General features: G+C 38.6%; 1 protein-coding gene across 2 annotated transcripts; it reads left to right on the top strand.

Annotated features, from left to right (window-relative positions):
* The first annotated feature begins 679 nt into the window (after nt 1–679).
* LOC134205325 (ADP-ribosylation factor 2) lies at nt 680–10,136 on the top strand. 2 transcript variants are annotated; one of them, XR_009978114.1, is made up of 4 exons: nt 680–838; nt 1,940–2,328; nt 9,581–9,735; nt 9,817–10,136. XR_009978114.1 is itself a non-coding variant. In XM_062680481.1 (3 exons), the coding sequence occupies exons 1-3, from the start codon at nt 772–774 to the stop codon at nt 9,665–9,667; spliced, it is 543 nt and encodes a 180-aa protein (XP_062536465.1). In that variant the 5' UTR covers nt 680–771; the 3' UTR covers nt 9,668–10,136. The 2 variants fall into 2 exon arrangements, 1 of the variants encoding a protein (XP_062536465.1); XM_062680481.1 differs by having other exon boundaries at nt 9,581–10,136.
* Nucleotides 10,137–11,065: the final 929 nt, after the last annotated feature.

The raw sequence follows: 11,065 nt of genomic DNA, 5'->3' as shown, positions 1-11,065 counted from the left end.
GAGAAATACTAATAACTTACCCGGACAAACTCGAATCTTCTCGCGGTTTTCTGCATAACAGTCTGTATTAAATTCTCCAAGATCTGAATGAGTATCATAGATCTTCATCGTAAGTTGTGTAGTCCAGCTGCAATTTACTGTTTTTGGATGTTTCTACATACATTTTTCCATATAAACTTCCAACGAGTTTAGCACTGCCCAAACGTTGACCGATTTGGCTGAAATTTTGTCCAGAGCATCAGAGCAACAAATAGAACCAAATAAGAGGCCGGCTCATCAAAAAAATTGAACAAAGTTTTTTCCACACTAATTTGAGCCACCCTACTGTAGGGTATGAATTAATTTGACATTCGACACGTTCATATATACGATGCGGTAAATTGACGAAATCTTTGTAATTAATTTTGTAAAGATAAACATAATGGTAATTCAACGTGAGAAAATCGTAACGTGTACAGTGAACAATGGGAGGAAATTTGCGAGTTTCAAGCAAAATATCTTGAAAATTCGATTCGATCGAGTCCGCAGCTCCCAGGTAAACATGAGATTACTATTAACTAGCAACCCTATAACCAAGATCGCCTATATAGGCAGTTTTATTTTTTCGTGCACAAACGCTTACGCATCTTGCCGTTTTTGAAAACGTTGCGCTGTCTTCTGTCATCAAACGATCGATGCTTTGCGTGCGTGACTGTGTGTGTTTTTTGATTAGTTGTCAAGTCCAACTCGTTTCACTGATTCGTAAGCACAAGTGGAAACTCCGCAGAGAATATGGGTTTAACTATTTCTAGTGTTTTAACCAGGCTTTTTGGCAAAAAGCAAATGAGAATTTTGATGGGTAAGTCTCCCGCTTTTCGTAGATATACAGACATTGCATAGAAGGGCATTATCAGACGATAAAACTTAAGATAATCTAGAGCGGTGACGTCACAAGCCATCTTTTTTGTATGTCCTGATTCATCGTTTAATTAATAGTTTATCAATGTTATCAGTCTAATTGCTGAGTATCATATTGCTCTAGAATTTTTGAAAAGTAACCAATCGCCACAATTTCGTAGTTTACTCGTTTAATAGGAATTTGTAACTAGCATGGAGGCATAGACCAGCAGTTCCCAATCGTTAAATCCCATACCAGACGCTAGAAGAACAAAAAAAAACGCTATCATGAAGAAACGTAGCAATTCAACGTAGAAAGATGTAACTAATGTAAATAAAAATATTCTTCAATTTACTAAATGAGATTTCAATAAAAGAAATCTTTGTTATCAACAGTCTAACTAATGTGTCTGTACTCTAGAAGATTTTTAAAAGGGGGTTGGTGTTGAACCCAGAAAATCCCTTACGTAATTAGTGTACCGCCCCTAACGTCGCGCTTAAAATCGTTGCATTGTCCTAAAAGTTTCAAAACTTATTTTAATGTCACATCCCATATTTTATTTTCCTGATTCTACTTTTTCTCTGAATGACAGAATTCATTATGTTTTTGTTGGCATTACATCCCCCACTGGGACATTTCCGCCACGCAGCTTAGTGTTCATTGATCCCTAACACAATTATTAACTGCGAGGTTTATGAACCAAGTTAACATTTTTTGCATTCGTTCATCATAAGGCCTTGATATACATACACACAGACAGAGGTCATCTAATTCGTCGACCTGATTCGATTGTTATACATATAACACTAAGGATTTGCGGCCTCTATCAAAAAAGCCTTTCCGTTATTTATTAGCCTAATTGCCCTTTCCAGCAAGCATGGGACTATGCGTAAGACAGCAGTCTACGAGAAATTCAAAAATATTTTTTTTATATTTTAATATGCATCATATTTAGATTATTTTGAAAAACCTTTAAAAACAAAATTGAACAGTTGAGTTAATAATGTAATTTAAATTATGTATGATATAACTTAACAATAATCATTTTATTCTCTTATCCAGTTGGTTTAGATGCTGCCGGAAAAACTACAATTTTGTACAAGTTGAAGCTGGGCGAGATCGTGACGACAATTCCGACAATTGGTTTCAATGTCGAAACGGTTGAGTACAAAAACATCTGTTTCACCGTATGGGACGTCGGCGGTCAGGATAAAATTCGTCCACTCTGGCGCCACTACTTCCAGAACACGCAAGGACTGATATTCGTGGTGGACTCCAACGATCGGGAGCGAATTGTGGAGGCCGAAAAAGAACTACAAAGTATGCTGCAGGAGGATGAACTGCGAGATGCCGTCCTGCTGGTGTTTGCCAACAAACAAGATCTGCCGAACGCAATGACCGCCGCCGAGTTGACTGACAAGTTGCATCTAAATCAGCTTAGAAATAGACACGTAAGTGCAAAATAACACGCGATCAGTGAATTTTGTTGTACCACATAATGTTGTGCGTAAGCACTGTTTATGAAAATTAGATTTTTGGTCCGAGTTTTGAGCCCATTATGCGATTCGGTAAATTTTCAATGAGAATCATTCGAAATTTAGCCATTTTCAATAACAATGCTTAAACCAAGTAAAAGATATTTCAATGAAATGTTACCTTTTGAAAGTTGATGATTGTATTTTCGAGCATGTTTTTTCATGTTTCTTTTTGTAATCTGAAACATATTTAGGTGGCGTATTTAAAAAACTCCCTCTCAATGAGACTACGCCGAATGTATAGGTGGACCCGTTCCTGAGCCGTAGGCGTAGTACCAACTTAGAATTCGGAAGTCGGGACTTCCGAACCGAATTTTCTTCCGAAGTTTTATTTGTCAAACTAATTGATGCGTTGTTTAGCGCATCTTTAGGCGAATCCAGCGCACTACTTCCGAAGTTGGGAAAGTTGCCTGTATCTGGAGGAAAATCCAACTTCGGTATAAAAAGCGTTCTAACTTTGTTCCGGATAGACAATACGTGGCCTATAACGAAGCCGCCGGTTTCTTTCGGATCTTCTGCTGAATATTTTCTTCGCTTGACACTCTTCCCGCATACGAACAACGTGTCGTAGGTATACCGTGTTATACAAGCTTGACAATCTTCTTCTTCTTATTGGCATTACATCTTGGACAGAGCCGCCTCGCAGCTTAGTGTTCATTAAGCACTTCCACAGTTATTAACTGCGAGGTTTCTAAGCCAGGTTACCATTTTTGCATTCGTATATCATGAGGCTAACACGATGATACTTTTATGCCCAGGGAAGTCGAGACAATTTCCAATCCGAAAATTGCCTAAACCGGCACCGGGAATCGAACCCAGCCACCCTCAGCATGGTCTTGCTTTGTAGCCGCGCGTCTTACCGCACGGCTAAGGAGGGCCCCGAGCTTGACAACATTAATATTAATTATGTCTCTATCCGGTTTTTTGAAGAATACGAAAAACTATTCTTCTTCCGTCATTCGCACTGTGACCGGCCCACTGAAGTTTGCCGTTTTTTATACGATTCACAATAGTTTCTTCTGTGTACCTACACTTGATAAGCTCGTGATTCATGTGTCTGCCCTATACACCATTTTCTAGTGTCCCTCCGATTATTGTACGCAGTACTTTTCGCTCGAAAACCCCGAAAGTTTTCCGGTCCCCCTCTTTTTTACGTCCACGTCAGTCAAGGGCCACTGGTAGAATCGAAGTTTTATACAGAACAATTTCGTTTCCGTCTGCATGTTGCGGGATCTAAAAACTGGTTACGTAATCCGTAGAAGGCCCTATTGGCAGCAGCGGTATATTTTCATTTCACGGGAATCATCATTGTCAGAACAAATGTAAGATAAGATAAACAAACCCTTCAACAACTCCAAACACATCCCTATAAAGCACTACCTCAGGTAGGTCTACCTCTATTTCTACCCGCAGCCACGTACTTTGTCTTGATAGAGTTAATGGTTGAAGCATCCACTATTGCCCTGCGATCGATTCCAATGCGGTCAATGTCGTTCGCAAAGTCCAGGATCATATGCGACCGTGTGATCATATCGCCGTTCCTCTGCACGCCTGATATCCTAATCGCACCCTTGAGTGCAATGTTGAACAATAAATTCGAAAGGTCATCACCCATCACACTTCGTCTGCAACACGAATACTTGATTTCGAGCCGTCTAGCGTTGCACGTATCAGCCTAATCAGTTTCGCTGGGTACAAAAGCCCGAATCACAATAAGCCGAGAGCAAAAAAGGGCGAATGCACAAAATGCCAAAACCACAAAAGGCCGAATGAACTCGTCAGAGCAACAAAGTCGACCGGAGCTAACGCATGGCTGTATCGTTCTCTATTGCAACGGGTACTACCCACTAGCATCCGACTCCTGGCAGCATTTTTTCTCGTCCGTCACTCGCAGGCACTCCTCATCACATCAACAATTATGTTGGCGTCGCTGGGCAGTGCATAATTAAGTGTCAACACTTCCTGCGCTGTTCTGGTCAAAACTTCATGGATTTTCTCGCACAACCTGTTCTGCCGTGAATCGCACATCTGTCCCATATTTGCTGGGTTTCCTATTCATATGGGACATATATGCGATTCACGGCAGTGTTGATGTTGCCAGATCCGTGGGCAGTAGTATACAGTATAAAGAGCAAACCTCGTCTTCGTTCGTAGACTACAGGACTTAAGCTGGCTATGAAGTTTGTAATAAGCCCTATTCTCAGTTGCAATACGCCTTTACCCGTTGCAGGTAACATCATCGCACGTCACTATAGAGTTCCAAGGTGCACAAATTATTCTATAACTTCAAATTTTTCACCATCCAGTACCACTTCACTACCATCACCACTCATATACTACGTAGATTGCCAGCAACCATTTACTTCGTTTTGTTGGTATTGATCGTTAGTCCAATCCTCGCTGTATTCCTCTTAAAAGGCACAAAAGCCTCTTCTACAGCACGATGGCCAATCCCGATAATATCAGTATCGTCCGCAAAGCCCAGGAGCAAATGCGATGTTGTGGTAACGTTTCTTTGAACACCAGCTATCCTAATCACTCCTTGTATTGAACAGTAAATTCAAGAGTGCATCGCTTTGCTTCAATTCATCCAAAGTTACAAACGATGTCGAAATGTCATCCGCAACCCTTACACTTGATTTCGATCCGTCCAATGTTAAACGAAATTAAAAAGTGTTAGTTTCGCCGGAAAACCATGTTCTAGCTTAATTTGCAGTAATTCATTTCGTTTCACTGAATCATACGCTGCTTTTAAATCAATAAACAGATGATGTGTCTGCAAGTTGTCCTCTCGGAATTTATCGAGATTTTGTCTCAGGGTAAACTTTTCTGTTTTTCAACTCTTAGATGGCTTATTTACCCTCTTCTAATGTATGTAGGGTGACCATATGGTATCCTAAAGGAGGACTTTTTCATTGAAAATCAGATGTCCTCCTTTTGCGCTGAAATGTCCTCCTTTTTTAGATATTTTGAGAAAACGGTTGCATGAATAACCTTTTCTGAAGAAAAAATATTATAACAGCAGGCCTGGTAGCGAGTCACTTTTTAGTGACTTGGTCACTATTTTGAGTCTAGTCACTAAAAAGTCACTATTTGCATCAAAAAGTCACTAAAGTCACTATTTTTCGGAAAATGGTCACTAAAGTCACTATTTTTGCATTGCCTTACAACAGGCTTCAAGTTCAAAACAGAAATCATTTGTACCTATTATGATCAACCAAATCAAATGTGTTAACGGGCTTGGTGGTCATATGGTGGTCATCTACCACTTCTGCCTCTTACGCAGAAGGTCGTGGGTTCATTCCAAGGCGAGTTCCATTTCTAACTACTACCTTACATCACAGACAAACATACATAACACATTGAACATTTACTCATCAAATTCATCGTCATTTAAACACTAACGACATCTGTTGATTTCAGTTAGTTGGGCAAATCACGAACCAGATGGCGGTAGTGAGCAAATGTCAAACTCGAACAAATCCGATGCGCGCGCCACTAGTGTCCGATTGGCCAACTAATGATTATTTGAATTGACTAGTAAATCAGTAAACGATGGAAATTCGGCGAGTGTTATGTCTGTTTGTCTGTGCTTACATCTTGACTATTTCTGGCGGATCGATATCTGAGCGACGAAGCTCGTTTCTGGCGTCCAGTTTACATATACCACCTTTTCATCACTACCACATTAGCAACAACCCGTTAATTAAGACGAACCTATGCCATGAAAATCCCTAGATTTCAATAAAATTCCGCATGAACTCGTGGCGAGTCCAGAGGTTATCGGCTTCAGTGGGCGAGTGACTGCATCATCAATTCCTTCCCATCCTTGATAAACCGTGAGGACGTGGCCAGCGCCGTTATCGACCATTTAAAATAGAAGAGCTCTCGGACTGCGTACATTGAGGTTGGAGAGCAAATCCCATGCTTCCATACCCAGATACTCAAAAAACTAGTGAGAAGGTGAATGAATTGGCCGGATTTTTTAAATCTAAAACAAAATTAGATTTAAAAGATCTTTCAACTCTAGATTATTTGGCTACTCATTTTTAATTAACTTTAATACTTAAGTCTGCCATTTAGAAATTAAAGTTTATTAGAATTTTTGGATTTCTAATTGGTTTTAAGGCTACGTCCATTTAGAATCCGGAATAATAAAACATCTGTATCTAGGTAACGGATTGACATACAAAATTTTCGACTCGCTGTACGAAAAACCATGAAATTTATACCACAGAAAGTGGGTGCCTAGGTAGACATACCGCTGTAAAATAATTCTTGGGGCGGTCACTTTATACCGCTACAATACGATAAACAATTCCGGATTCTAACTGGACAGAGCTTTATTGGATTTTCAAAATTTTCCTCAGAATGCCGCGTCAAAAACTTCATTTAAATTTGTTATTAAACCATAGTTCAATAACATGTAAAATCGTATTTTAAAAATTTCTTCATTAATTTAATTATTTGTATTTTTCTCAAACAAATGGTCATACCAATTATGTATAAGCTTTGTGAGTCCAAATAGTCTAGGAATCAATTAAATAAATTTATATAATTCTTTAGCTGTAACTTTGAGCTCATATTAAACAACAAATGTTGTTGTAATCATCCACATAATTTTGTGATAAAAATTGTAACTTTCTACCCGTTCCCGTGACGCCGGGTAGATATTCTCGTGGTGTGTTACTTAATATGAGGTACCATGGTCACATTGCTAGCTTCTGGCTGATCCAACGAATATCATCCTCAATATCTAACTCCCTGGTACTCATGAGAGTGTCGCAGACGCTGGCCTCTTGCTTCCGTTCTCTCCCTTCTTACGATGAAGATGGGCGTGGCCAGTAGCAGTAATCATAATGCTTTTATTGATTTTGCCTTTTCTTGATTTCTGATAACATTCTACATAAGGATTTCAAAAATAACACACTAGTTTGCAATCTACGAATTATACCGTAACAATGCTAATGCAACTTATAGTTCTATACCCGGTTCAAAACTTCATACAAAAGTCATTATTTAGTCACTTTTTCTGCATCTGAAAAGTCACTATTTGGTCACTTTTTTGTCATCGTTGGTCCCTAAAGTCACTATTTTGAACGGCATTCATCGCTACCAGCCCTGTAACAGAGATCCATTCACCGAAAAACGTTACACACGTTTGTGTTTTTTTGGCTCTCTAATCAGAAATATTTTCCAAAAAGTTTTCGAATAAATTCAATGTACATATCGAAAAATAAATCCGTAAGTTACAGTAATGCAGGTATGAACGATATTAAAAAGAGTCGGAAATGTGAGAAATGGTTTAGAAAAAAAATGCAACTATACTTCTCATCTATAGAATTGCCTTTTGAACGCATCGCACGGTACGTTTTTTGAAAATGTGACGCAAAGAGCAGCCGCTATGCTATGCCTAGAATGGAATGGAAATCTGAACTAATCAAAGCAGCTTTCAGTTTCTTTAGTCTAAATCCTAACAGTTTAAAATTTCTTTAGTTGAGAACTTTGTAGACCGGTCATACAGTTAACGGACCTCCGGAACCTCCTTCCCTATCATTCTCATTCACATGCCTTAAATTGTGATTCTCAATGGCATTGAAGAAAGAAGCTTCACAGATACTAAGCATCTTGTGTTCGTTCCTAATACCGTTTTTACCTAATCCCAAACAGACTCATATGCTAAACACTCATTATATGAAGATTTATCTGAAACACTTCTTTTTTGCATGAATAAACGAATTTTCTCGACAGGGATACTGATCGGAAACATTAAAATTGTGCAATACCGGAATAACGCTGAATTTTTGAATTTTAGTGCTTTTAAGGTGGTGTTCGGAATTTGAATCGGTATTTGAGACCAATTTCTGCAGATTAAAATAATTCAGTATTGATAGTTATAATCAATAAAATATGAATATCAAGTGCTTATATGAAAGTTGTATTCTTGCGCTAGCTAGATCTAATAAAATATTTTATTTAATGTGCCATAAAGACCTCCAAAGTAAAAAATGTGCTCACGTGTTCGCTTTTCTTAATAAAATTCTGTGGAATATTGCCGAAAATGCCAGCATAATGATATTCAACATTTGTTCACTGTTGATTTTAAAATTAGTTGAAGCTAAAATCTTCCCTTTATGAAAAATGGTGCTTGCGATTTATAATTGGAAAGTACTTTATGTAGCAACAATTTTTATGGTTTGTGCTTAACGTAAGAACGACACGACACTCATAAGAAACGCGACGCGAGACAAGACATAACACTTATAGTTCTTACAATCGTAGATTTATGTAGACTATGATGAGAGTCGGAAATGTACCATCTGGAGATGTAATGTTAATGATGTAGTAGAATATGTCATATTTGCCTCAAGTTACAAAAACTAACATAAATAATATTCTTAATCATATTAAAATTTAAAAATAGTCGAAGTTTTTTTATGTCCTCCTTTTTGACCAAATGTCAAAATTCGGGTGAATACGCTACGATTCAGGTGCATTGCCCTCCTTTGGAAAAATTCCATATGGTCACCCTAAATGTATGCGGCTCCACAGATTGTCCATCATTGCTAATGTTCACTGTGTTCACTGATGCACCGTTCCACAAAATCCCGAAATGTTTCTTCAACTTGGCAGCCACTTCGATTTTGTCTGTCAGCAAATTCCCTTCTTGGTCGTTGTACATGACGGGACGCCATTGACAGTCTCAGTCCGCACGCCATTGACAGTCTAATAAAACTTCCGCATATCGTTCTGCTCCAATATTTCCTGAGCCTCAGTATGTAATCATTTGTTATTCATATTATCTTTTTTTTTCTTCCTGCGGTGGATTTGTTTTTCAGCTGTTCTTGCCTGACATCAATATCCGGCTTCTAGCAACGTTTTTCTCGTCTGTCAAAATTGTAAAGCTTCGTTCGCTGCGATCTTTCGGTTGATAGCCGACATCATGTATAATCCTTTTAATACTCCGCTATCTTTCACATAAAACATCTTCAAAACAGTATTTAACATCTTCAATATTAATTGATACATTATAGAAAAAGCTGCTCAACATAAGTTAGTGTCGGTGGTAATCCGCCAAGAAATTAAATTAAACGTAGTTAGGGGATGTGTTTATCACAATATTTCGGATTACGCGACTAAACAAACTGTTCTCTATTCTACTCCGCAGTGGTACATCCAAGCAACCTGCGCCACCCAAGGCCACGGATTATACGAAGGTCTAGATTGGCTATCCAATGAACTGGCGAAGAAATGATGTGCTGCTACTAGTATCGAAAGAAGGGACACCAATCAGCCGCAATTATTTACAACACACATTAGTCGGTTTGTATTTCCTGTAAACAACATTTTCTACCAATTTATTTTATAAAATGGTTGATTGCATTTTTCCGGATCCATAACAAGTATGAAGAACACGACGTTTTATGTTCGGTCATTGAATTGAAACAATAAGCAGAAGCGTATGATAGCTGTATTTGTATATCATTGGTCTTTATTTCTAATAGAAGAAAGAAGCTGCAACTACCCTTAGAAGGAAACAGTTTATTTCGTAATTGTAATAACTGAAGCATGAATAAAAACGACTGCATTAATCTTGGCAAAAAATCATGTAAATTGATCGGTATGTGTTGTATGAACCAAGTAGACACAGGTTATTGAAAACACTACATTAATTATTTGTAAATTTTAAGTGATATTTTACTATAACAATAAAAAAAAAACAAAATGGAAATTGTTTTGTATTATTGAATCATGGAAATTCCTAGATGTTATACCATTCTGTACAAATTCTCCTTGTTCGGTAGCTCGGCAGCATTGGTCGGCGCACATTCGATTATCGTAAGGTTCTTAAATCGCGTTCTGAATCTGACAGTGACTATTCTCTTATTAATATATTCTTGATTGACGAGTGCCACCTGTATCTGTGAAACCGCTAAGCAAGAAACCAGCTCATCGGTGCCGAGGAGCGTTGCTCCCTCGAATACCGGAATATAACAGTAAACGCCCGACGGTAGTTTATATTCGTCAAAGTTGAGCTAGATAGATATTAGTAGACAATGTGTTCAATGGTTGGATTAACTGAGTAGAAGTAGGGTCTTTATTTGCAATCCGAAGATGGCATGTTCGATTCTAGGTCTAGGATGTTAGGGTGGGAAACATTATCGACTCTGAGCATAGTTCTTAATCTTTCAGTTCGATTTCTTGAACAATATTGAAGATTCGGTTCCCATCCTCCGAGAGAAGCAGTTCTTTTTTAACCGCTGAATGTTAGGACATACGCTGTTTGAGCCGCACCTCTTTGTGAGCATGTAACGAATGTGTTTGTCCTCTCGGCCAACAGCAGCTTTAGCGCCACTCTTCAAGGGAATAGGCTGCTGAGGCGTTTTTCAATTGCGCGGCTGAGACTCAAACTCGGGCGGGTTGATAAGAGTTTCAAACATCCAATCTCATTTTAGCGATTCCAAACATGCGACAAACCATCCCAAAATTCTTCATGCAATGAAGTCAAACAAAAGATATTTTAGTTACCAGATAAAGATTGTCGCTGTCGTCGCTGTCCGGAACATCTTTTGCTGGTGAGGATAGGGGAGCTAAATGTCAAAGAAGGAAAATCCATACGATTTGACAGCTTGGTACCCAACATGTTCCGGAC

This window comes from Armigeres subalbatus, chromosome 1, assembly GCF_024139115.2.
Source record: "Armigeres subalbatus isolate Guangzhou_Male chromosome 1, GZ_Asu_2, whole genome shotgun sequence".
Classification (NCBI taxonomy): Eukaryota; Metazoa; Arthropoda; class Insecta; order Diptera; family Culicidae; genus Armigeres; species Armigeres subalbatus.
The sequence above is the reverse complement of the archived record's forward strand: the minus strand, read 5'-3'. Positions and strand labels throughout refer to the sequence as shown.